Below are 27,810 nucleotides of genomic sequence, written 5' to 3'. Positions count from 1 at the left end.
CTTGGGATGGGCAGCCAGGAAAACAGAATGCTTGAAAGAATTCAAAGGTTTATTGGATGGAGACAGAAGTGCAAGATGCCTTAAAACCATATGTTCTGAATCAAAAACAGCATCAAAGTGAGCTCTAATAGTTTTACAGGACAGAATCTGGAAAGACACTTCCTCCAAACAAAAAGTATTTCACACTTCCACTTTCTCTCCTTTTTGGAAATGCTGATGCCTCAAGGGCTCGATCCAAAGCAAAACAAGAGATAAGGTTTGAACTGCTGTGCAATTCAGAGGTCAAGGTGAAATTGTATATGGTTTTTTTCAAGGTGTAATTATATAAATGGTTTAATTTTATGAAATAGTTATAATTTTAATCCCTTTGCATTGTTTTGAATTTGTACCATATTAAATTTATTGTTAGCCACCCTGAGTCCCTATATTGGGAGAAAGGATGGATGTATATAAATAAAATACATAAACTGGAGATCCCTTTATGATCCATGGGTTTCTTGGTGTAAATAGCCCTCCACCAATAGAGACAGAGACTGAATGAGTCTACCCAGAATTGCTATGGGTCATTTTTGGCACCTGGGTTGTATCTCCATTGTCCAAACCTAGCACTTAGATACCATGAAACTTAAAGGACTCTGTCCAACAGAATCCTGGGATTTCTTATTTCATGAAGTACTTAAAATTATATAGCAACTCTCATGAAGGACTGCACTGGGGCTCTCTACCAAGCATCCAGTTCTAAGCACCCCATTCCCAGGTTTCTCTAGGGTGGATCCACAGCCGTTAACATGGCACCAAACTGGTACATATGCACAGGACTTTGGTTGCCTACTTTCTGGTGTCCCTCCATCTCTCTTATAGGGTTGTGAATTCAGGATTGTCCCAGGTCCTGAGGTTTGTGAGCTAAAGCCTAGGACCTGGGGCAGGGCCTCTAGCGATCTCATTCAGCCTAATGCATAAATTACTAACCATAGTCGCTCACAGTTTGTCATTCAAATGTACTCAATATATTTTCCTGTGAAGAAATGAACAGAAAATTTTTTAAAGGTCTGTTCCCAGATCAAGGGGAAATGAGAGAATTATTCTTTCTCACTTGCTTGGAGAGACAGGATAAAAAGCGTGAAGTCGAAGGCTTTCATGGCCGGCTTCCATAGCTTTTTGTGGGTTTTTCGGGCTATGTGGCCACGTTCTAGAAGAGTTTCTTCTGATGTTTCAGCATCTGTGTCTGGCATCTTCAGAGATTCCAGCCACAGATGCTGATGAAATGTCAGGAAGAAACGCTTCTAGAACGTGGCCACATAACCCAAAAAATCCACAAAAACTAAGGATAAAAAGCATTTAATTTAGCCTCCTTCTTTCTAGCCAGATGGCTAATGCAGAGTATAGTAGTCAGCCCTTGTACCACCACAACTGAGAGAAAGCAAGAAACTAAACCAATCCATAGACCCCTGCAATTTATCTAGTTGTAGAAACCAATTAACCAAGCCTCGCAAATTATAATAAGCTACTGCTCTCACATCACATCTGACCTTTCCTCTTTCCTGGAATTGGGCTCCCTCCAAAATGGAGAAGAGGCAGCCTCATCTCCTGTCTGAAGATCATGCATGAAAACTGGAAGCTCAATGCCAGGCCCTGATGTATCGTATCTTTACTGCCACGTGTAAAAAGGGCAAGGAAAAACACCTGTTGCAGGAGAAGAAAGCAAATAAAACCTGATCCTTTCTGGTCCAGGTTTAGGTCCTGGGAAAAAGAAGGGAAACCAGGATTTGACTTGGGAGTTAGCGAATGTTGTGTGGCCTGCCCTGCCTGCCCTGGGGACCAAATCCATTACCCTTCTCTTTTCCCTCAGTCAGCATTCTCACAAAGGAACCAAATTTAGGGGTCTCCCATCGGCATCTTGAGGCACCCACCTTTCCTTTCCTGCGAAGGAAACCCAGAAGGAGCGCTTCTTCCCAAGCAGCCAACTACCAAACCCACCAGCCTTCTAGAACCCTATTCAGGCTCCAAGCCAACCACTAACAATGGTCCAAGTTCAGGGCTGCTTTATTTGTCTGGCTGAATGCTAGGGAATTCTGGGAAGTGTAGTTTTGTGAGATATTTAGTCTTCTCTGTCAGACAGCTCAGATGCCATGATAAACTAAAATTCCCATGATTCCCAAGCACTGAACTAGGGCAGTTAATGTGGTTTATTTCTGCAAACTGGATTATTTCTGCAATGTGTTTATGACCTCTGTTACTATTTGAGCATCCACAAGGCTCTGTGGGTTTGAAGGGAAGATTCATCATCATCATCATCATCATCATCATTATCATCATCATAATTTCTGCAGTGTTATTTGAACCAGATCTGAGAGAGCCCTGCAGCCTGGATCTGCCCAAATCCCAAATATTGCCCTCTCAGCAAAGCCTGGAGATATTAACCTTTAAGGACCAGAACTCCTCAAAGGCTGACTTTCCCAATCTCTCCTGAGAGACCCTCCTGGACCTAGAGCAGCCTCAAAGAAAGGGGTCCCATTGAATGGGGGGCCCATGTCTTTCTGAGTCTGTGGGTCCAGAGGAAGAGGACTGTTTTCCAGGACCCTCTTCCTAACCTTACAAGGCAGCTCTTAGCATTTGCCCAACATGCAAAGATCAGGCAAGCAAGATCTGCTTTGCTCTTTGCAAAAAAAGATGGAAAAACAATAGGCCCTTGGCGTCCTTTGGGATTTGGTTTGGATAGAAAATCCATGGGTGCTCATGTCCCATTATATAAAATGGGTGACCTTGGGTAAGGCACACTCTCTCAGCCTCTGAGGAAGACCAATGGCCAACCGGAAGGCGGACAACACACACACACATCTACATGATGGGAAATGGCATTCATTCTGGACCATGAAACCCACTGCAGGGAAACCTTGGGCAGTAGACACTCTCTCAGCCTCAGAGGAAGACAAAGGGCAAAGTGGAAGGCAAACCTGAAGGCAAGGAAACCCTGGGAATAGGGTCACTAGACATGAGTTCAAGGCACGCAGCACACCCCCAGCCCCCAAACCACACTCTCTCAGCCTCAAATGATGACAATGGTAAACACCCTTCAGCAAAACCTACAAAGAGACTCCTGTGACAGTGTTGCCTTAGGATCCCCAGGAAAGAATTGAAGGCACACAATTCTCCCCCAAAGTCTGGGAGGAAAAGAGGAGGAAGGCTTAGAGGAAGGTCCTGAGGTGGAGGAGGAGGAGGAAGAGGAAGGGCTTACAGGAAGGGTCTGAGGAAGAGGAGGAGGAAGAGGAGGAAGGCTTAGAAGAAGGCCCTGAAGAGGAGGAGGAGGAGGGGCTTACTGGAAGGGCCTGAGGAAGAGGAGGAGGAAGAGCAGGAAGGCTTAGAAGAAGGCCCTGAAGAGGAGGAGGAGGAGGGGCTTACTGGAAGGGCCTGAGGAAGAGGAGGAGGAAGAGCAGGAAGGCTTAGAAGAAGGGCCTGAGGAGGAGGAGGAGGAGGAAGAGGAAGGGCTTACAGGAAGGGCCTGAGAAAGAGGAGGAGGAAGAGGAGGAAGGCTTAGAAGAAGGGCCTGAGGAGGAGGAGGAGGAAGAGGAAGGGCTTACAGGAAGGGCTTGAGAAAGAGGAGGAGGAAGAGAAGGAAGGCTTAGAAGAAGGACCTGAGGAGGAGGAGGAAGAGGAAGGGCTTACAGGAAGGGCCTGAGGAAGAGGAGGAGGAAGAGGAGGAAGGCTTAGAAGAAGGACCCGAGGAGGAAGAGGAGGAGGAGAAAGGCTTAGAGGAAGGGCCTGAGTAGGAGGAGGAGAGGAGGAGGAAGAGGAAGGGCTTACAGGAAGGGCCTGAGGAAGAGGAGGAGGAAGACGAAGGCTTAGAAGAAGGACCTGAGGAGGAGGAGGAGGAGAAAGGCTTAGAGAAAGAGCCTAAGGAGGAGGAGGAGGAGCAGAGAGACCTCTGGAGGATTCTGCAGAGGAAGAAGAAAGAGAAGAAGAAGGGGCTCCTGAGCATACGCAGAGGCCTCTGGGGCAGAAGCCACAGGGAGAAATCTCCTGGTTGTAACTTAATATTACTATTATTAGTAGTAGCATTAGTATTATTAAATTTTATTTATAAAGACATGGAAAGACGTATTTATAAAGAGTATCTCAGTGAGTCTCTATTATAGGATCAGGAAAGATTTTAGGTGTTGTTTAGGTTTGGAAATGCTGTTTGGGGTCCCTTTTGACTTTGGGGCCCTTTCATCCTACATTTGGGTTCCCTGAAGGCCTCAGACTGCCAAATGCTGAGGAAGAGGCGGCCATTTTGTGTTCCAGCAGCCATTTTGTGTTCTGGCGGCCATTTTATTGTCTGCTTGTGACTGTTGGGAATAATGTTCCGGAACCTTCTCTGAGGCCTCAGTTGAACAAAGGCCTCTCTTTCTCTCCTGAGGCTCCAGAGTCAGAAGGACACCAGGCTCCTTGGGCCAAAAGGAAGGAAGTGTGTCCCTTTGTGTGTCTTTTGTGTGTCTTTTCTGAGAGGGTTTTCTTATTACACAGCTCTGCTCCTTCTGGGGAACATGGGTTTTAAAAGGGATCAGAAATGGGGAGGATGCTTTTAATACAAGCCTTATTCTTCTTCTTCACAAACATTGGGCTTTGGCTTCTAAGAGGAGGCTTCTCCCCCAAAAAAGGCCAAAAGTGGCTCCTTTGTGAGGTTTTAAAAGTCTCCCCAGTTTCCTAATTAATAGATTTTCAGGGAAGAAGGAAGGAGACAGACCAGAATAACTCATATTACCAAGAATGAAACAAACAAACATACAAACAAACAAACAACAAGAAGAATAACAATTAGAGACTAAAACAAACTACTTATTTTTTTAAAGGAAAATCATTATTAGGAGGGTAAAAACAAGACATGGGTGCTTCTACCCTTTTAAAACCGACTCAGGCTGCATCTGCACTGCAGAAATAATCCAGTTCTAAAGTCTGTTAACTCTCCTATTTCCATCCTATGGAATCCTGGGATTCGTAGTTTGTTGTGGCATGAGAGCTCTCTGGCAGAGAAGGCTAAGTGTCCAAAGGTAAAATCCCAGGATTCCATAGCACTGAGCGGTTAAAGCGGTGTCAAAGTGCCTTATTTCTATAGTGCAGATGCAGCCTTCTTGGGAAAGGGGCTGATGATGGGAGAAAGCACTGGGGATCTCTGGAGGTTTCAGCAGGTTATTTATTTGTTTATTTATTTATGATGGACTCGTTTCACATCTATCTACGGGGACATAACCAGGGCCCTCTCCAATTCCCCATCCACTAATCCCCCACCACTCTAAGAAGGCATGGAGTATCTGTTGTGTAGGGAAGCTGCAGTGAATCTATGCTAGGTCTAGGGAGCTTTGTTTGGTGCAGAGGGAGGAAGGGGATACACACCTCTGCATCGGCCCAAAGGAGACATTCGTCACCTGCGTATGTCACCAGCAGGATGCTGTTCTCTGTGTCTTTGAGTGCTGCAGGGTTTCTTGCCAAGCCAATCCTAACCCTGGTCCCTTTTCTCATGAACTCCATCTCGTCCTCCTTGTACACAGCTTTGGGCCTCTTTTTCTGGAAGTGACCAAGTGCAAGACCACCAGGACCCCCTGCCCACCTGATGGCTGACACAGAGGCCAAGCGGAGGGAGTTGGGCTCCAACAGAAAGAGGCTATCGAGGTACAACAACTCTTTGGTGAGTCACTATCCTTATAGCTTCATCTGTGTCACTTCTGGGCCAATTTATGAAAGGAAGCATATAAAATAATGTTCAATTTTGGCAGAGACAGTCCTGGTTAATCCTCTGTCACCCCATTATTTCGGGGGCTTTTAAAAAGTCCTTGTTTCTTTCTCTTCCACCCACTTTCCCCCTTCAGCTCACTTCAGTTTCTGCATAATGGATGCCAAGGAGTTTGCACCCCATCAACTCAAAAGTGAGGAGAGGAGAGGAAAGAAAGGAGCAGGGACTTTCCTTTGCTAGGAGTCTGAGGCAAAAGCAAACTGCTGTGCCCTTTCCCGCTTGTGGGATCTTCCTCATAAACAACTTTTACCATCTTCACCACTTTCTGGTGTTGCTTGCCCACATGTGTCTTGTTTTTCCCAGCTGTGAAACATTGGGTGATATGGGAGAGTGTCTCTGGATCTAAAGTGGGGGTGGCCCCATGTCCCTCAAGCCCACAGTGCTCCCCAGAACAGCTTTTTAAAAATGACATTTGCCTCTGAAATTTGGCAACAAATGGCTACATGCACTATAATCTTTGGAGGCTCAATGTACAAAAGTGTCGGGATAATCAATATCCTAATCCATCATCAATATCCCACCTATGGCCTAAATTATATTGTTTCTTATATTGTATGTTATATTGAAAGAATTTGAGACAAACTGGATTTCAAAAGCAATAGCTTTTTTTCTTGCTAACAGAATTTAAAGTTTCTTTCCTGGACTAAATTCTGAGGTGATCAAATGATTTTGGGATGCATCATGTGCCCCCCCCTTTTTTTTGTTAGTCATTCTGTGAATGAAGGCTATTTTCTATTGCAGGTGACCTTTGCGGATGTGGCGGTATATTTCACTGAGGATGAATGGAAAATGTTGACAAAGAAGCAGAGACTTATGTACAATTATGTGATGATTGAGAATTATGAAAATGTGGCCTCTGTGGGTAAGGAAGCTGAATTCATTGCCCTTACTATGAAGAGTGAGGGCCCTTTCATTCTACATTATCATGGCACTATGATTCCACTTTAGAATTATAGAATCAGAGCTGGAATAGAGTCATAGAATCTTAGAGTTGGAAGAGACCATAAGGGCCATCCACTCCAACCCCCTGCCATGTAGGAAATCCAAATCAAAGCATCCCTGACAGATGGCCATCCAGCCATTTTAGTTGCCCTCCTTTGGACGTGTTCCAGTTTCTCAACATACGTTTTGAATTGTGGTGTCCAAAACTGGACACGGTATTCCAGGTGAGGCCTGACCAATGCAGAATAGAGTGACACTATTACTTCCCTTGATCTAGACACTATACTTCTGTTGATGCAGCCTAAAATTGCATTGGCCTTGTTAGCTGCCGCATCGCACTGTTAACTCATGTTCAACTTGTGGTCTACTGGGACTCCTAGATACCTTTCACAAGTAGTTTCATTCAGCCAGGTTTCCCCCATCCTATATCTGTGCATTTCATATTTCCGCCCTACGTACAATAACTTATTTTTCTCCGTATTGAATTTCATTTTGTTAGCTTTGGCCCAGCTTTCTAGTCTATTCAAGTCATTTTGAATTATGATCCTGTCCTCTGGGGTATTAGCTAGGTATCCAGGCTAAACATTCCCAGCTCCCTAAACCACTCCTCATAGGGCTTGATGGTTTCCAGACCCTTCACCATTTTCATTGCTCTCCTTTGGATACACTCCAGCTTATCAACATCCGTTTTGAATTGTGACCAGAAGTGGACACAGTATTCCAAGTGAGGGCCTGACGAAAGCAGAATAGAGTTGCACTATTACTTCCCTTAATCAATAACGTAGAATCTTAGAGTTGAAAGAAACTAGAAGAGCTATCCAGTCCAACCCACTGGCATAACACTGTACTCGTATTGATGTTGCCTAGGATCACATTGGCCTTTTTAGTTGCTGCATCACACTGTTGACGCATGTTTGAGTTGTGGTCTACCAGGACTCCTACATCCCTTTCACACATAGTTTACCTGTCATAGCAACTTTTTGTGAAATCTTGGAATTTGTAATTTAGAAAGACACTATCGCTCTCCACTATCTAAGGATTCTAAATATCCTAATTTAAACTGTCAATTCTAAGATTTTATTGGAAGGAACCATGGAGAGAAATGCTTTTTGGCTCCAAATGCTCCTTAGCCTATCCCTGACCAAGTTTCCTTGCTTTTTTGACCCCTATTCCCGCCTTTTGAGAGTCTGGAGAGGCTTCTTGGGTAAAATGCATGCCTTGGCCCTGCAGTGGCTCATAGAACAGTGGCAAAATGGATACCACTTACCCAAAGGAATGCTGTCGGATATTGAGGGGCAAAATATTATTTATCCCCCCCCCCTCAAGGAAATACCATGTGGAGGTGCCCTGAGATCCCCTGGGGTCCAATATGACCACCTCCCCCATCAACAACAGTAGTCCATCCCTGTCTTAGGAGTTTATCAGACAAGGGGAATTGGAAGTATATTCCGATGGCAATCTGAACGCAATCATGTGGTTTCACGTTATTGCGTGATAGACTGCCACATGCAAATTCGGGCCATGGCATGCTATTTTCGGGCAAGGGGGAGCCAGTTCGAACACAATACACATTCACATAATTGCGCTAAACTAGCAACTTGATGTGAATGCATTCTGGCCCTACTTTCTTTTCATTCGAAATTAAGAGAAATTCCCCATGTTCGATAAACTCCTTAGAGATGTCTTAAGGCTGTTTTATGGCTACTCTCTGGCACTTGACCCTCACCAAAATTGGAGTCCAGGTCCCAAACCCATTTGCTCTGCCTTTCCCAATGAATTATTTGTATATTGATTATACTGCCTTTCTCAACAAATGGGCCTCAAAGTGTTCCTTTTATGCATCACAAACTCTCTGTGGTTGTGTTTGTGAGAGAGAGATGGAGGGAATGTGAAAAATAGAAAGGGAGGGGAGAAATGCTGAAGGTGAGATGCTGAAGCAGTGCAGATGGGCAAGAGGGAAGGTTGGGGAGCAGAGGGAGAAAGGGAAGGGGATCAGGCCTCTGGGATCCATGAGGGGAAGGCAGGAGCAAAGCCAGGATCACCTAGCTCTGTGAGGAGAGGAAAGGACCCCTGGGAAGGGCCAGGAGGGGGGCCTTGGGGATTGGGAGGCAGCCACCAACCTGACAGATTTTAAGAACTGGATTGAGTGAACTGGTGAGAACATGGCTCAGGCCCTTGTTTTCAGGGATATTAAGGGGCTCCATATAGCAATTATTAGCAATGTCTATGAAGAGAGGAAAGGCGACACAAAAATTCCTTTTTCTCTAATGTTTTTCTCCAACCTGAGTTTGTTTAGCTCCATGGTTGATTCCAGAGGCCCTTTGTTATCCAAAATGCTGGAGTTTGGGAAGGACACTTGCAAGTGTGAAGCTTTTAGGGTAATTTGGTACTTAGCTGAAAGGAGATATATAGTTTGGTTGGGGCAAGAGTGGCCTCGGGATTCAAGCCCAACTATACCAGGCCCAGAAGCACACAGAACTCCAAAGGCATTTGAAATAGGTTTTTTGTTTTATTCAGGGGAAAAGCAAAACACACACACACACATAAGGGTTCACACATGGATTACAACTAGATATCAGGTGGGAGTGGTCAAGAGATGTAAGACTTTCATAATGGTAATACTTTACCTAGGCAGATCTGGATTCCAATTGCTGAGGGTTCAAAATGGGAAGAGAAGTCAGGAGCTCCTGCAACAAGTGGGATTGGCGAGTGCATTGAGGTGCTTAGCCATGTAAACCGACAGACTGTCTGTCTGTAATTGGACTGACATCAAAGAACAGCCATCCAGGACAGATATTTATACTGTAATTGTTGCTTGGGGGAAGAAACTGAGTGTTCAACAAGGATTAAATCGCTTCAGAATGTTTCCTGGGGGGAAGAATGGTCTGAAACCAAATTCAATGCAATGGGTGCTTGGTGCAAATATCACAGACAAAGGATTAGCACACTGGCTCTCAGGTGCATCTTGGCTCTGAATTCCAGTCGCGTTGAAAAACCAATATACAGCACAATCTGAGGGTGATACTCCCAGATGCAGCACAATAATAACATAGCAGAGTACAGAAGCAGATATCCAGATATAGATATTGGCAATGCACTGACCACTTTCCACAGTGAAAAATAAGTGACAGACATAGTTGATTTCATCAAAATCCTTGGAGGTTCTCTCTCTTGAGTTGCAAAATGATACAACTATTTGCAAGCTCTCCTCTCCGACTTCCATCAACTTCACCATCTCTTGTACACAGAACTCCAATCCAATCCACACCAATCCGCATGTGAGCTGGATACTGTATTGGTTGTGAGTCATCTCCTGGTGCCAAACAGCATGAAGTGACCTCTGCAGTTAGTTTCCATCATGCCTTGGGCTCTGACTCAGGACTCTATGGGAGTCTCACAGGATATGATTTCACCTGTCAATCAAAGTATTTTTGCACATGGTTAATGGAATATTTTTTTCAACAGTCCTTTGACTACCTGCTTCCACTGATTCCCTCAAGGCAGTCCCCATTCTTTGCTAGCTCCTATACGTAAGGATACAATCATACCATGGATTTAGGGACATAGGTAGCAGGGTCATGCTTGGGTTACTCACATAAACTTTCTTACTTTAATCTCTAATAAGGACGGGTTAATGAGGGCAAATCATGGGGTAACACCCTCCTCTCTTAACTCTGATTTTCAGTCTCATCTGTCATTGTCTTTCTTTACAGAAAAACATTTGAGTCATGAGAGAGTCCACACAGGAAAGAAGTCACATAAATGCCAGCATTGTGGAAAATGTTTTCCTTACAAGTCAATGCTTGACATGCATCAGAGAGTCCACACAGGAGAGAAGCCATACAAATGCCAGCATTGTGTGAAATGTTTTTCTTCAAAGTCAAACCTAGTGATACATCAGAGAGTCCACACAGGAGAGAAGCCATACAAATGCCAGCATTGTGGGAAATGTTTTTCATTGAAGTTAAACCTAGTGACACATCAGAGAGTCCACACAGGAGAGAAGCCATACAAATGCCAGCATTGTGTGAAATGTTTTTCTTCTAAGTCAGACCTAGTGAAACATCATAGAGTCCACACAGGAGAGAAGCCACACAAATGCCAGCATTGTGGGAAATGTTTTTCTTCTAAGTCAGACCTAGTGAAACATCAGAGAGTCCACACAGGAGAGAAGCCATACAAATGCCAGCATTGTGTGAAATGTTTTTCTTCAAAGGCGCACCTAGAGACACATCAGAGAGTCCACACAGGAGAGAAGCCATACAAATGCCAGCATTGTGGGAAATGTTTTTCATTGAAGTTAAACCTAGTGACACATCAGAGAGTCCACACAGGAGAGAAGCCATACAAATGCCAGCATTGTGTGAAATGTTTTTCTTCTAAGTCAGACCTAGTGAAACATCATAGGGTCCACACAGGAGAGAAGCCACACAAATGCCAGCATTGTGGGAAATGTTTTTCTTCAAAGGCGCACCTAGAGACACATCAGAGAGTCCACACAGGAGAGAAACCATACAAATGCCAGCATTGTGGGAAATGTTTTTCTGACAAGTCAGCCCACGTGAAACATGAGAGAGGCCACACAAGAGAGAAGCTACAGAAATCCCAGTAATGAACTAACATTATATTTGTCAAGAAGGAGTACAAAGAATATATTTGTAATCCTGTGGTAATAAGAAAAAGCCCTTATGATTTTGTTTATTAGCTTTGTCTGTCCATATGTCTGTTTATGTTTTAAAGTCATATTTTGTTAAGATTAGGTTTTAATTGGCAATAGTATAGGTAATTGCTTTGGGTTGTATATTTGTCGTGGATTGTGGTATAGATTAGGTAGATGAGGGGTGGGATTTGTTGCAGCTGGATAGAATAGTTATGGGAATGATATCTTTTGCAAAGTGTGAGATGTTGTCTGAAGAAAATTTTTGGGTATTAACAGAAAGGGCTAGTTTGTGGGAATGGCAAAGGGGGCCTTGTTACCTGTGGGGCATAGACTGTGGGAATTGGGGGTGAGGCTAGGTTTGGAAGAGGGTGATGTTGAACATTTGGGGTTTTTAGTGTATTGTATGGTTTGGAGTGGGCAGTTCTGGCTTAAACACTGGGTTTCTGTGTGTTCTCAATAAAGTTCTTTGCTATTTCAACACACTGGACTCTTTGATGCACAGAAGTTCTGAATTTGCCCAAAACTGAGCCTTTCTTCTCTCCTCAGTCCTCAGCTCCATTCCCAGCCATAAGAACAGAAGGGGCACACACACACATACGTGCACAGAAACACACAAACATACAGGATACACAGAGACAGCTATATTTCAAAACTAGTGCCTTCCTTTCCTGGCTTTCCCTCCTGAGTCCAGCTCTGCACCGTGGCCTCCATTGCGATCTCCTCAAAGGAAGAAATGAGGGAAGGAAGGGGAGGCTGCTGAACCCCTGGCGCATACCTTCCTTTCCCACAAAGGCCGCCAGCAGAATAAGCAGCAGCATCTAGGACCTGGCAATCCCTGCGCATGCTCAGGAGGGTGCCTTTTGGCGCATGTGTTCATGCACAGTCTCAGCCCCTGAAGCCATTGCTGCCCTCACAGTCTGTTCTTATGGAGGGAGGGAAGTGGGTAGAGCCCTTGTTCATTCAGAGGAATGGCTGGAGGGTCTTCTGGGGGGCCCTTGGGGGGTTATAAGAAGGAAGGAAACCCGTCTTCTTCTCCCAAAGAAAGGCAGGGGGCCTGCCAGGTCTCCTCTCCCTCTTTCGTTCCCTGCCCCCTACTAGGAGGATTCCTTGGGTCCCAGGTACTTGGGGGGTTATTATGAGAATAGATGCCGTGGGAACCATTGGAGAGAGGCATGGCCATGGAGGGGAGGGGGTTTTGGACTTCATCTCCCAGAAGCCTCAGCCAATCACCATCCACATGCAAATTTCCTTCCTACCTCAGTAGTCTACAGTCAATCTGAATAGACTTCCAGAGCCCCACAAAGGCTCCTCCTTCCTCTTTGTCCCTCAGCCAATCACCATCCACATGCAAATTTCCTTCCTACCTCATAATGCCCTCCCTGACAGCTTGGCCAATGATCTGAGATTCTGGGAGCTGAAGTCCAAAACATCTGGAGGCTGGACTTTGAGGACCCCTGATTTAAATGCTAAGACCTGACTTGGATGCCAGCATTGTTGCAGAGGCCATGGGTCAGGTGCCCAGTGACTCTGTGAATGAGATCATACTGGATCAATTTGAATCTGTGAGTACTAAGGAGGTGGTCACGCTCCCTGGAAATGAGAAGAAGACAACTTTCCCTCTGGATCCTTGCCCTTCATGGCTGGTCCTCCAAGGAGGAGATGCACTTAGGACTCACCTGAGATATATCATAGATGCATCTTTTAGGGAGGGCTATTTTCCATCTTGCTTCAAAGAAGCGGTGTTACGGCTGTTTATGGAAAAGCCCTCCCTAGATCCCTTGGAGATGAACAATTCTTTAGAAGCCTTTGAGGCACCTTCGTCACGTGTGAGGGTTGCCTGGTAGGCGGAGTGCCCACACAGCTGGCAACCCTCGCAAGTGACGAGGGCGCCGCAGCTGCAGCACACCCACCATACGCGGCGCATAATGGTGATGTTGCAGATGTGCCACCTCCAAACAGGGAGGCGCAACTGCAATGTACCCTCGCCATCGCTGGCGCTTTGGGGCAGCAGAAGTGCAGCGCAAAAAGGAGCCACTTCCACGTGCTCCTTTTTTGCTCCGCAACAGCACTGCTCAATTTGTTTGTTGCGGCGCTTCTGCGGAGAAAAGAGTAGGGCCAGGGACGCACCTCTTTCTGGCGGCCTGTACCCTGCCTTAGTATGTTTCACAAATTTTGTTGCTTGTGAATATTTGTATTTTGTCAGGTCTCTTAATTGTATCTGTGTTATTGTTGTTGGTCCTATATGGTTTTTTTCCTTTTAGCACCAAAGTTAAAAAAAATGTGGTATCCTGGAATCTAGAAAGCATATCCAGGAGAAGGTGTTTGGGCCACACTGTAAACAATAACATCCAAAATGCACAAAACAGTGGTGCCTTTCTCCTGTTTGATTTTTAACATAGAATTGTAGAGTTGGAAGAGACCGCAGGGGCCATCCAGTCCAACGCCATTCTGCCATGCAGGAACTTTCAATCAAAGCATCCCTGACAGATGGCCATCCAACCTCTGTTTAAAGACCTCCAAGGAGGAAGACTCCACCAAAATCTCTGAGGGGATTTGTTCCACTGTCGAACAGCCCTGACTGTCAGGAAGTCCCTCCTAATGTTGAATTGAAATCTCTTTTCTTTTGCATTCATCCATTGCTCCGGGTCCTAGTCTCTGGAGCAGCAGAAAACAAGCGTGCTCCCTCCTTAATATGGCATCCCTTCAAGTATTTAAACAGGGCTATCATATCACCTCTTAACTTTCTCTTCCTCAGGCTAAACATCCCCAGCTCCCTAAGGCGTTCCTCATAGGGTTTCATGGTTTCCAGACCCTTCACCATTTTAGTCGCCATCCTGATAAAAATCTGATAAAGAAGACCCTCTATTTTTTCATGATGATGAGGAGGAGGACGATGATGGACCTCTCTATCTACAGATTTCTTTACCCATGGATTGAACCATCCAAAGCTTGAAAACATAGAAACACAATGTAAATTCCAAGAGCAACTCTTGTTTTTGCCATTTTATATAATAGACATTGCTTTTGTTGTTGTTATTATTGCATGTCTGCAAGTCGTTTTGAATTTATGGTGATCCTAAGGCAGACCTATCACAGGGTTTCCTTGCCAAATGTCTTCTGAATAGTTTTCCCATTGCCTTTCCCTGAGGCTGAGAGAGTGTGACTTGCCCAAAGTCCCCCAATGGGCTTCCAAGGCAGAGCTGGGATTCCAAATCTGAACTACAGAGTCATAGTTCAGCTATGCTCAAACCAATATGCCACACTGGTTCCTATATTATGGACACCATTTCACTGGGCCATTTCATTTCATGGACTTGGCCCAGCTTTCTCATCCATGGAGATCATTTTGCAAGCCCCCTTCTCCTCCTCCATTTCCAGCCCAGCTCCTTCTGCATGTCCTCCAACTCTCCCAGTTTGGCAGGGACCCTCCCCCTGATTCATCCGCTGCCCTCCAATCTTCTCAGCTGCTTTTAAAATGTCCTGGTTTCTTCTTCCTCCTCCTCCTGCTGTCATTTCTCCCCTTCTCTTCAGCTCACTGCCATTGCTGCAAACTGAGTCCAAAGGGCAAAAGGAGTCTGCCCTCCATGAAGACAGCCAAGGAGAAAGGAGAAGAGGGGCCCTTCCCAGAGGCTCAGGCAAAAGCAAAAGGCTGTAACCTCTCCTAGTTTGCCTCTCCTTCCTCAGAAAGAACCTTCCAATCTTGATCATATTCTGAGGTTCCATGGTTTCTCTAGGATTCCCACCCCAAAAAAAATCTCATGGCCCCACAGCGACTCCCAAGAAAGGAGAGGACTAGACACACGAAGAGACACACTTCCTTCCTTTTGGCCCAAGGAGCCAGGCCTCCTTCTCTCTCTGGAGCCTCAGGGAGAGAAAGCGATACCTCTGTTCAACTGGGGCCCCAGAGAAGGTTCTGGAACACTCTCCATAGTCACAAACAGCACAAAATGGCCCCCAGAACACAAAATGGCTGCCTCTGCCTGAGCGCTTGGCAGTTGGCAGTTTGAGGCCTTCAGAGGAGAGAGAGAGACTGAGAGAAGAGTGGAAGGGGGTCCTGGAGGGAGGGGGCCTTGGGAGATATTGTCAGAACCTGTTATTGAGATCAGTTATAATGCTGTATATATTCAGTTCCTATATAATCACTTCATGTATGTTTTGAGATATCTGATCTATATTGTTCTGTTAGCTGAGACGTTGGGGGGTGGGGTGGAGGGTATATGGGTAGAATATTAAAGTGGTGTTAGTTTCTAAGTGGGGCTCCATTAACTGCTTTGGAGTGTTGTTTTAGACAACTAGCTGGCAATGTTGCAAATCTCTTGAGTGAGGCTAGGTTGTGATGGGGACCTGGCTAAGTGTGTCTGGGGTGGGGAACTAGCAGAGAGGAGTAAGGAGGGGGCATTTTGTATGTACAACGCTGTGTAAATTTACAGCGCTTTATAAATAAAGGTTAATAGTAATAATAATAATAATTTTAAAAGTGTACATTTTTCTCTGAAGCCTCAGACTCTGCAAAAAAGTGTTACAGATCACTACTGCAATGCTCTCACAATAGACTTTCTACTTTTGGTATACGTTTGTTTGTGGACCATTGATCAGAGGATTCCAACCCTCACAGATATAGAGCCTTCCTGAGATATTCGGTGTTCGCTTCCTAACAAAGGGGTTTTGGGCCTTATAAAGGATTTGAGTCAAAAGAGGAGGGGTCTCTAATAGGAGGGCCACTGAGACGACGATTGTCCCCCAAACTACGCCAAAAGTAGATCCTTTGGGAGGTTTTAAAATCATGTGAATGTACATGAACTGAAAAGATATAACCTTACAACTGATCTTAATAACAGGTTCTGACACCTAGTGAGACATCAGAGAGTAGTAGTAGCCTTTTCTCTTGCCAATGGGATTTACAGTGCATTCCCTGGACTGGATCTCCCAGCATCCACATGGCCAGAGAGAGGAGGGTCCTGCCCTGCATAGGGCTGCCATTTCATGGGTCTTAGGCTCTGGGAATGTGTGCCTTTGGCCAGTGTCCGTGTGGCTGGGGCTCCAGGGTCCCTCAGTCCCTCCTGCCTAGCTCCATATTAACTGCAGGAGGAGCCTGTGAGGGTGGGGCAGGGGGCGGGTCTTCCAGCTCCTCTGCCCCCATTGGCCAGACTGAAGAAGGGGAGGAGCTTCTGCCTCTCTATTTAGCTCTCTGCGCAGAAGAGTGAGTGAGGAGTAGAGAGTGAGAAGGGGTTAGAGAGAGACAAGGAGGAAGGAGAGGGACAAGGCTTGGAAGCCTCTGAGCATGGGCAGAGCACCTGGTAAGTTGGCATCCCTGCTCTGTCTTCCAAGAAGTTTGTTTTGTGGCTCTCTTTTTCGTTCTCTTTTCCATTGCCATCCATACTGCAGAAATAATCCAGTTTGGCACTGCTTCTAACTGCAAGGCTCCCTGCGATGATGGGATTCTGGGCACAACAAACCACCAAGCCCAGAATTTCATGCATGGAGCCCTGGCTGCCGGTAAAAGCAGTGTCTCATGTCACAACAAACTACAATTCCCAGGATTCCCTGGTTGAACAAGGGAATTGCCTGCACACTTCCATATCACAGCCCCAGAGAATGAGTCTACAGGATTCAGTGTTGCCAATTTAAGTCCAGTTCTTAAGCTGCATTTGGATTTGATAATGATAATAATGATAATAATAATAATGGTGATGATGATAGAGAGATCTTGTAGCACCTTTGAGACTCACTGAAAGAAAAGTTGGCAGCATGAGCTTTCCTAGACTTAAGCGTATTTCCTCAGATGCATGGGAATTGTAGTTCATTGTGGCACCAGAGCTCTTTCTCACAAAACTACAATTCCCAGGGTTCCCTAGCACTGAGCCAGGGCAGTTAAAGCAGTCTTAAACTGGTTTATTTCTTCTGTGTGTCTTGGACCCAACTCAGGCTGCATCTTCACTCCAGACTCCAGAGACAACCCAGTTTCATACCGTTTTTACTGCCATGGCCCAGTGCTATGAAATCCTGGGAATTGTAGTTTGTTATCACACCAGAGTTTGCTGAGAGAGAAGGTTAAATGTCTCAGAAAACTAGAATTCCCAGGGTTCCCTAGCACTGAGCCATGGCAATTAAAAGGGTGTCAAACTGGATTTATTTCTGCAGTGCGGTTGCATCCGAACACATTTCTATTTGGCACAAAGCTTCCTGAACCCCCTTCATGACAAAATAAATATCTTAAAAGGACTGAAACATCCTTTGTTTGGTTCAATGGTGATTTTGAGAGTTGAAATAAGTTACAGTTATTTTTATTCAATTATGTTTATGTTTATTTGCAAAACATCTGCCATTTTAACATTATGGGAATTTTCCAGGAATTGTGGCTGAATATTCCGTGGGATCTGGGGGGATTCAGCAGGTTTTGGACAAACATTTTCGGGAATTATCTCCGAGGCTTGTTGGCAACACTGCTGAGGAAGAGGAGGAGGAAGGCTTAGAAGAAGGACCAGAGGAGAAGGAGGAAGAAGAGGAAGAGGAAGGGCTTATAGGAAGGGCCTGAGGAAGAGGAGGAGGAAGGCTTAGAAGAAGGACCTGAGGAGGAGGAGGAAGAAGAGGAAGAGGAAGGGCTTATAGGAAGGGCCTGAGGAAGAGGAGGAGGAAGGCTTAGAAGAAGGACCTGAGGAGGAGAGGAAGAAGAGGAAGAGGAAGGGCTTATAGGAAGGGCCTGAGGAAGAGGAGGAGGAAGGCTTAGAAGAAGGACCAGAGGAGGAGGAGGAAGAAGAGGAAGAGGAAGGGCTTATAGGAAGGGCCTGAGGAAGAGGAGGAGGAAGGCTTAGAAGAAGGACCTGAGGAGGAGGAGGAAGAAGAGGAAGAGGAAGGGCTTATAGGAAGGGCCTGAGGAAGAGGAGGAGGAAGGCTTAGAAGAAGGACCTGAGGAGGAGGAGGAGGAGGAGGAGGAGGAAGGCTTAGAGGAAGAGCCTAAGGAGGAGGAGGAGGAGCAGAGAGGCCTCTGGAGGATTCTGCAGAGGAAGAAGAAGGGGAAGGAGAAGGGGCTCCTGAGCATACGCAGAGGCCTCTGGGGGAGAAGCCACTGGGAGAAATCTCCTGGTTGAAACTTATTATTACTATTATTAGTAGTAGCATTAGTATTATTAAATTTTATTTATTTATAAAGACATGGAAAGACGTATTTATAAAGAGTATCTCAGTGAGTCTCTATATTAGAGCATCAGGAAAGATTTTAGGTGCTGTTAAGGTTTGGAAATGCTGTTTGGGGTCCCTTCTGACTTTGGGGCCCTTTCCTCCTCCATTTTGGGTTTCCTGAAGGCCTCAAACTGTCAACTGCCAAGCGCTGAGCCATTGGCAGCCATTTTGTGTTCTGGCGGCCATTTTATTGTCTGCTTGTGACTGTGGGGAATAATGTTCCGGAACCTTCTCTGAGGCCTCAGTTGAACAGAGGCCTCTCTTTCTCTCCTGAGGCTCCAGAGTCAGAAGGAGGCCAGGCTCCTTGGGCCAAAAGGAAGGAAGGGTGTCCCTTTGTGTGTCTTTTGTGTGTCTCTTTTCTGAGAGGGTTTTCTTATTACACAGCTCTGATCCTTCTGGGGAACAAGGGTTTTAAAAGGGATCAGAAATGGGGAGGAGAGTTTTAATGCAAGCCTTATTCTTATTCTTCACAAACATTGGGCTTTGGCTTCTAAGAGGAGGATTGACCCCCCAAAAAGGCCAAAAGTGGCTCCTTTGGGAGGTTTTAAAATCTCCCCAGTTTCCTTATTAATAGATTTTCAGGGAAGAAGGAAGGAGACAGACCAGAATAACTCATATTACCAAGAAAGAAACAAACAAAGATACAAACAAACAAGAACAACAAAAATAAGGATTAGACAGAAATGCAAACTGCTTTTATTTAAAAAAAGCAAAACCATTTTTACCAGGATAAAAAATCAAATTGGGTTCTTCTATCCTTTATAACCGACTGAGGCTGTATCTGAACTACAGAAATAATCCGGTTGGAAACCACTTTTTTTCTTTTGTAATTTACTTATAAACAGTCCTTTACAAACAAAAATGAAAAAACATACCAAGACATTTGCATAACAAATACAACTACAACAACAAAAAAGTAGAAATACCTATATGATACACATACAACATGCAATAAATAACATCCTGATATACAAAACTGTCAGAAATGTACTATTAAGTTACCTCCAAGTTAAGCTAAGATGACCCTTTTATTTAATTTACTTAAATTCCTACAAGGTATCAATACGTGTTAAACCTCTAATGTTCAAGTAGACTTTCCATATGATATCTGGGACTGTAAATTAATAATTAGTATTACAAAATAAATCAAAGCATGACCATTCCTCTTTAGTTTTCTCAACTGGTTTATCCCTCATGATTGTGGTTAAAATGTCCAATCTCTTTGCTTCTCTTAGTTTAATTATCCACTCCTCTATTTTAGGAATTTGGATGCTTTTCCAATACTGTGAGTGACCATCTACAAAATTAGTCTGGGAAATCTTTTAGCTACTTCCTTCTCCAGTTTACATGTCATATTAAGGAAAAAGATCAAAGGGTTTAAAGGTATTTCTTCCTGTAAATGCCATCAAAGAAAATGCCATCAAAGAAAACCATTATCCTGAAACATGGAAACAAGCTAATATAACTTTGCTGTTAAAAGAAGATTGAGATGCAACTGAGGTAAAGAGCTATAGGCTAATTTCCTTATTAAATGTGGATTATAATTTTTTTTCTATGATTTTGGCCAATAGACTCAAAAAAGTTCTTAAACACTGTATTCATAAGGACAGTGATAACATTCAAAACATCTGAAATATAATTGAATATTTTCAAAGGCACAACAAAAAAACACTTATCTTTTTAGAAAAGGCCTTCGATAACATAAGATGGGATATGTTATTTGTGACACTTGAAAAAATCGGAATAGGAGCTTCTTATTTAAGATGGATAAAGGCAATGTATAAAGATCAAGGAGCCAAACTAATTGTTAACTGTAAAAAACAGAGGAATTTAAGGTTTCTAAAGGTAAATGGCAAGCTTTCCCACTTTCACCCCTTTTGTTCATTCTGATCCTTGAAGCACTGAATAATAGGATAAGATTAGAAAATAAGATCAATGGGATAAAAATTAAAAACAACTGAGTTTAAAATGAGAATCTTCTCAGACGACATTTGTATTCCCTGGAGAACCAAGAAAAGAGCACAAGAGAATTGCTGGATGTAATAGTGGAATTGGAATATGATTCAGGACTAAAATTAAACAGAGACAAAACAACTTTAATAACAGAAAATATGGGGAAAGGGAAGAGCAAATCCTGGAAGAAATCAGTGGATTTAAAGTGGGAAAGAAAGTTAAACATCTTGGAATAAATTTAACAAATAAAACTCATATCCATTTCAGAATAACTATGAGACACATGGAAGGAAATCAGAAAAGACCTAGAAAAATGGGGAAATTACACTTATCGCTATTAGGAAAAATGTCACTGATCCAAATGAGTTTCCTTCCTGAAATACTGTTTCTGTTCCAAGCGATACCCATCATCCAGAATGAAAAACCCTTGAATCTATGGCAAAAGGAAATCTCAAAATGTATTTGGAATAAAAAAAAGAGCCAGGATAAAGACGAAAATACTTTGTGATGACAAAAGTAGAAGAGGACTTTATTATGCTGCTTGTTGTTTAGTTTGGATTAGAGTATGGTTTATGTTAGAGAATGAACAGTTGTTATGTCTGGAGGGTGAACATTTAAGATTTGGGTGGAATGGATACTTAATTTACAGTAAAGAGAAAGTTCATAAAGAAAGCACAAATCATTTCATAAGAAAAGCTCTATTGAAGATCTGGGGAAAAAGAAGTGTAGAATATGTCCAAAAATACCTTTATGGTGTTTGCCGCATGAGGCTCTTTTCAGGAGGAAAAGCATCCAGAAAACTAAATGGTTAAGATACAAGGATGTCCTGAAAGAATCACAAGGAAAACTAGAGATCAAAACACAAGAAGAACTTAAAGAATCTGGCCTAGATTGTCACTGGTATTTTTATCATCAAATGAGGGAGAGGTTTAAAATAGATGTGAAATTAGAAGGAATACAAAATGAAAAATGGGAATTGTGGAAGCCATGCTCCATGGTCATTCCATGCCTGATGAGAGTGTTGGGTGCGAGGCATTGGAGAATCCTCCAGCTGTGTTTCTCTAGCCAGAAGCCAAAGGAAGGCATTCTCCTCTGAGGGCCACTGGGGAGGTCAGGAGGTTTCAGCAGATGATGCGCTCCTTTCACATCTAGCTACAGGGACATAGCCAGGGTCCTCTCCAATTCCCCATCCCCTGACCCCCTCCACTCTCACAAGGCATGGAGTGTCAGGACCATGGTGAACAGGTCTGAGGAAATGACAGGCATGTGGCCACTAGGTGGAGCTGCTTTGGAAGTCATTGACAGCTCTAGTGGCAGTTAGATGTGTCAGCATTTAAACAGTGCATCATTGGAATGTTGATGCAACTGTCAACTGTCATTCTCAACTGTCACTGAGGAAGAGTCAGACAGTGTGTCCCTCAGAGTGGGTTGTTACTGGTGTGGATGGTGGAAGGTGTCGATGTGTATAGTGTTGTACACAGTGGAACTTCTTATAGGAATAAAAGCCTCATCTGAGAGAAGATTACAGTGTCTCTTTGCTCATTGGGAAAGCGACAGGTGTTTCTTCAGCTCACAAGCTACTGACTACAGTCAAGGTTGAGAATCTGGTGCCATACGTTAACATGTTGCCTCACATGCTGCGCAACATAGCAATGTCAAAAGCGTTTTAACATGGAGTATCTCTTGTGTACGGCAGCTGCAGTGAATCTATGCTAGGTCCATGGGGCTTTGTTTGGTGCAGAGAGAGGAAGGGGATGTCCATTTCTGCATTGGCCCAAAGGAGGCATATGTCACCTGCGTATCTTACTAGCAGCAGGCTGTTCTCTGTGTCTTTGACTGATGTAGGGTTTCTTGAGAAACCAAGCCTAACCCTAGTCTCTTTTCTCAGGAACTTCATCTCAGCCTCCTTCTACACAGCTTTGTGAAATATTTTGCTGGAAGAGACCCAAGTGCAGGGCCACCAGGACCCCCTTTCCCACCTAATGGCCAACACAGAGGCCAAGCAGAGGGAGTTGGGCTCCAAGAAAAAGAGGCTGTCGAAGTACAACTCTTTGGTGAGTTGACATCCTATTAGTTTCATTTGTGTCACTGCTGGGCCAGCTCATGAAAACAAGTGGAGAACATATTGTCCTAGTTTGGCAGAGAAAGTAATGGTTAATCCTCTGTCACCCCACTTTTTCAGGGGCTTTCAAAAATGTCCCGGTTTCTCTCTCCTCCTCTCACTTTCCCCCTTATCCTCAGGTCTCTTGGGTTGCTGAAAAATGACTTCTAAGGGGTTTGCACCCCATCAACTCAAAAGGGGGGAGAGGCGAGGAGATAAGTAGCAAGGGTCTTTCTTTTTGGCTCAGGAGGTGGAGGCAAAAGCAAACTACTGTGCCCTTCCTAGCTTGTGTGATCTTCCTCATAAACAACTTTGGCCATCCTCACCACCTTCTGGTGCTGCTTGTCCACATGTGCCTTGCTTTTCCTGTCTGTGAAATGTTGGGGATATGGGGGACCATATCTGGATCTAAATTGGGGGTGGGCCCAGTGGCCCTGAAATCCAGAGTCCTCCCCAGAACTGTTTTTTAAAAATGAAATTTGCCTCTGAAATTTGGGAAGAAATGGCTTAATGCACCTTAATTCTTTTGTGGCTAAATGTACTATATGTGTTGGAATAGTCAGTATCCTAATCCATCCTCAGTATCCCAGCCATGGCCTAAATTATATTTTTTATTATATTTTAAATTATATTTAAAAAATTTGAGACAAACTGGATCTCAAAGGCAGTAGCTTTTCTGTATACGTCTCATATGATGGACACAAATGAGACAAAGTCTTTAATGAACATCTATTGAGGAAACCTTTAATTAATTAACTGGCTAACTGTGAAAAAATGTTTTACATTGGACTTCCACTTTGGGTTTCCACACAAGAGGCTTTTTTAGACCAATGGGGAAAAGATCAGAAATGGATAAAGTACAGAGACATATTTACTCATGATAATGAAGGAAATGTTATATTAAGGTTAAAGGAAGAAATCATAACTAAAATAGGCCATATAAATTGGTTGAATTATATTCAACTTAAAGAAGGAATCATAGAATCGTAGAGTTGGAAGAGACCACAAGGGCCATCAAGTCCAACCCCTGCCATGCAGGAATTCACAATCAAAGCATGCCCAACAGTATGCAAAGGAATCTTGTAGCACCTTGAAACTAACTAAAAGGAAGAGATTGGCAACATGAACCTTCAGGGCCTTGTGCCCAATTCATCATGTACATGATAGACCTTGTCACAATAGGTCTACCAAGCCAGATTTACAAAGGATACGTTTATTTGGTTTTGAGAAAGAAGATAATGAATATTAATGAAAGAAGATGGAAAAAATATATTATGTAAAATATATAACATCTTACTGAAAAGATCCCTTGAAGAAGTGGAAATTAAAGATTCTATGACAAAATGGGCACAAGAATTGGGATACAATTTAGACTTGGAAAAATGGGAAGAAGCTAGATTAAAAACAAAAAAAATTACTGTAGCACAAACAATAAAAGAAAATTATTTTAAAGTTGTAAATAGATGGTATCAAACACCATTCTCACTAGAAAAAATTATAAATTAAAGGATAACTGGTGTTGGAGATGCCAAAAAGAAATGGGTACATATTTACATATGTGGTGGCAAAGCACATATATAAAGTCATTTTGGGTGAAGATTCATTTGGAAATAAAGTTAATATTAAAAATTGATTTTGAGTTTGGACCAGAAATATATCTGTTAAACAAGACCTTATTACTAGACCCAGAGGAAGAAAGGAAATATTGGGAAATATTATTATACTTAATAGCGGCTGCCAGAAGGAGAATAGCAAAGAACTGGAAATTACCTATAACCCCACAAATAGAGACTTGGCAAAACGAAAAACAGGAATTGAAAGATCTAGATAGATTAATAAACAAGAAAGATATGGTTAAATGGGGAAAGGATTGGGAAGCTATAAGACTTTATTTAACGGCTGCTCAGTAAGGAGAGGTACAAGAAACAAAACCTTTTTATTCATACCTAGAGACAGGGGAATAAGATTTTGTATTAAAAGATAAAATTGTACAGTTTCTTGTGTAGAGTTATCAGGTATAATCGTAATATATAACAGATTTATAGCTTGTTGATATATGTTTTTATTTATCTTGTTGTAAAAATGCAAGCTTTGTAAATATATATATATATATATATATTCATAAAATGAAAAAAAATAATTTTTTGCTTGCTAACAGAATTTAAAGTTTATTTCCAGGACTGAATTCTGAATTGATGAAAAAATATTTGGGATGCACCATGTGCTTTCCTCACCTTTTGCTTAGTCACTCTCTGGATGAGGGCTATTTTCTATTTCAGGTGAACTTTGCAGATGTGGCAGTATATTTCTCCAAGGATGAATGGAATCTGTTGACGAAGAAACAGAAACTTTTGTACAATTATGTAATGATGGACAATTACGAGAATGTGGCTTCTGTAGGTAAGGAACCTGAATCCATTGCTCTTTCTAGAACGACTGAGGGCCCTTTCATACTCTATTATCATGTTGCTATGGTTCCACTAGAATTGTAGAATCATAGAGTTGGACTAGACCACAAGGGCCATCCAGTTCAACCCCCTTCTGCCCTGCAGGAATACACATTCAAATCACCCCCAAGAGATGGCCACCCAGCCTCTCTTTAAAGACCTCCAAAGAAGAGGACTCCACCAAACTCTAAGGGAGTATATTCCACTGTCAAAGAGCTCTTACTGTCACCAAGTTCCTCCTAATGTTTAGGTGGAACTTCTTTCCCTGTGTCTTGCATCCATTGTGGTGTCTCCTTTTTTCTGTAGCAGCAGAAAGCAAGCCTTCTTCTTGCGCAACATGACAACCTTTCAAATATTTAAACATTGATATCATATCCACTCTTTATTTTCTTTTCTCCAGGCTAATCATAACCAGCTCTCTAAGCTGCTCCTCATAGAGCTTGATGGCTTCCATACCCTTCACCATTTTGGTTGCCCTCCTTTGAACATGCTCCAATTTGTCAACATCCTTTTTGAATTGTGGGGCCCAGAACTGGACACAGGATTATTCCAAGTGAGGCCTGACCAAAGCACAATAGATTGGCACTATTACTTCCTTTGATCTAGAAACTATTCTTATATTGATGCAGCCTAGAATCACATTGGCCTTTTTAGCTGCCACATCACACTGCTGGCCCATGTTCAACTTGCGGTCTACTAGGAGTCCTAGATCCCTTTCAAGCCTAGTTTAATTGTGATAGCAACATCCTGTAGAATATTTGAATCTGTAGTTTAGTGAGGCAATACTGCTCTCCAGTTTCTAAGGATCCTAATTACCCAATCCTAAACTGCCAATTCTAGGATTTTGTGGAAAGAAGCCATGGAGATTAATGCTTTTCACATCCAAATGGAACTCAGCACATCCCTGAGCAAGTTCCTACCATTTTTGGCCCTTCTTCTATCCTTTTAAGGATCTGGAGAGTCTTCTTGGGGGAAAGACCTCCCTTGGGCTTGCAATGGCTCAGAGAGGGCCCAACAGTGGCAAAATGGCCTCCTCTGTCCCAAACAGATGCTGTTGGATGTTGGGGGAAAAATATTATTTCATCCCCCCCCCTCCAGGCAATACAATGTGGGGTTGCCCCTGAGATCTCCTCCAAACCTCATCAGCAGTCCATGCCTATCTTATAATGTTTTAAGGCTGTTTTAAGGCTGCTCCCTGGCACTTGACCCTCACCAAAATTTGAGTCCAGGTCCCAGACCCCTTACTCTGCCTTTGACAATGAGTTATTGGAATCTGACTCCAACTTAATTTAATATCAAATAGGGAGGAGTAAACATAGGGCTAAATCTTGAGCTAACACTTTCCTCTCTTAATTCTGATATTCAGTATTATCTATCATTATCCTTCTTTACAGAAGAACTTGTCAGTCATGGGAGAGTCCACACATCAGAGAAGCCGTACAACTGCCAGCATTGTGGGAAATGTTTTTCTCAGCACTCAAACCTACTGACACACCAGAGAGTCCACACAGGGGAAAAGCCATACAAATGCCAGCATTGTGGGAAAGGCTTTTCTCAGAAGTCAAACCTAGTGATACACCAGAGAGCCCACACAGGAGAGAAGCCATACAAATGCCAGCATTGTGGGAGATGCTTTTCATGGAAGTCAAGCCTAATGACACACCAGAGAATCCACACAGGAGAGAAGCCATACAAATGCCAGCATTGTGGGAGATGCTTTTCATGGAAGTCAAGCCTAATGACACACCAGAGAATCCACACAGGAGAGAAGCCATACAAATGCCAGCATTGTGGGAAATGTTTTTATTTGAAGTCAATCCTAGTGTCACATCAAAGAGTCCACACAGGAGAGAAGCCACAGAAATGCCAGCATTGTGGGAAATGTTTCTCTCAGAAGTCAAACCTAGTGACGCATCAGAGAGTCCACACAGGAGAGAAGCCATACAAATGCCAGCATTGTGGGAAATGTTTTTCCTTGAAGTCAAACCTATTGAAACATCAGAGAGTCCACACAGGAGAGAAGCCATACAAATGTCAGCATTGTGGAAAATGCTTTTCGTGGAGGTCAGGCCTATTCAGTCACCAGAGAGGCTACACAGTAGAGGAGCCACACACATCCGAGCAGTGAACGAACATTATTTTTGTAAAGAAGGAATACAAAAATACTCTTTCAATCCGGCAGTGATAAGAAAAGGCCGTCATGATTTTATTTGTACATTTTTTCTGTCCATATGTCTGTTATGTTTTAATGTTAAGTTTTGTTAAGTTTAGGTTTTAATTGCTACTAGTATAGATAATTGTTTTGGGTTATAAATTTGGCTGGGGATTATGGGTCATGGTTTATGTTAGTTAGATGGGGGACTGGTAGCTAGAATAGCAATGATAGCATTCAGAATTTGTGGGATATTGGCTGAAGAAAGTTGGGGACCGGTACTAACAGAAAGGGGTCTAGTTTCTTGAAATGTCTGGGGCAGGGAGAGATTGTGAGTGTGAGAAGGATGGCAAAGTGGGGCTGGTAAATAATGGGGGATTGATGGAGGGAATTGTAGGTGGGGGCTAGGTTTGGTAGAAGCTGGAGTTTTAGGTTTTGGGGTTTCAATATATTCTAGGCAGTTCTGGCTTATACATATTTCTGATATGTGTTTTCAATAAAGGTCTTTGCTATTTCAACACACTGGATTCTTTGATGCACAGAATTTGTGAATATGCACAAAAGTGACACTTTCTTCTCTCCTCAATCCTCAGCTCAATTGCCAGCAGT

The 27,810-nt window shown here is 43.3% G+C and overlaps 2 protein-coding genes across 2 annotated transcripts in view; both read left to right on the top strand.

Annotated features, from left to right (window-relative positions):
• LOC149290465 (uncharacterized) overlaps positions 1-27,239 on the top strand; it is a 200,153-nt gene extending 172,914 nt beyond the window's left edge. Inside the window, exon 3 of the mRNA XM_089489217.1 lies at positions 26,444-27,239. Within this exon, the coding sequence (XP_089345343.1) occupies positions 26,444-27,177 (734 nt within the window). The 3' untranslated portion in view covers positions 27,178-27,239. The remainder of the gene's footprint in view (positions 1-26,443) is intronic.
• Positions 6,518-11,734, top strand: LOC149290466 (uncharacterized). The gene is made up of 2 exons (XM_089489216.1): positions 6,518-6,629; positions 10,423-11,734. The coding sequence occupies exons 1-2, from the start codon at positions 6,557-6,559 to the stop codon at positions 11,319-11,321; spliced, it is 972 nt and encodes a 323-aa protein (XP_089345342.1). The 5' UTR covers positions 6,518-6,556; the 3' UTR covers positions 11,322-11,734.
• Positions 27,240-27,810: the final 571 nt, after the last annotated feature.

This window comes from Sceloporus occidentalis, unplaced genomic scaffold, assembly GCF_023333645.1.
Source record: "Sceloporus occidentalis isolate IW3139 unplaced genomic scaffold, rSceOcc1.0.p SCAF_39, whole genome shotgun sequence".
NCBI lineage: Eukaryota > Metazoa > Chordata > Lepidosauria > Squamata > Phrynosomatidae > Sceloporus > Sceloporus occidentalis.
The sequence above is the reverse complement of the archived record's forward strand: the minus strand, read 5'-3'. Positions and strand labels throughout refer to the sequence as shown.

Excerpts from the sequence above, each read along its gene's own strand:
- LOC149290466 (XM_089489216.1), top strand. The coding sequence starts at position 6,557 with ATGTTGACAAAGAAGCAGAGACTTATGTACAATTATGTGATGATTGAG. Across the intron at positions 6,630-10,422 it reads TGAAAATGTGGCCTCTGTGG|AAAAACATTTGAGTCATGAG; the intron begins GTAAGGAAGCTG and ends CTTTCTTTACAG.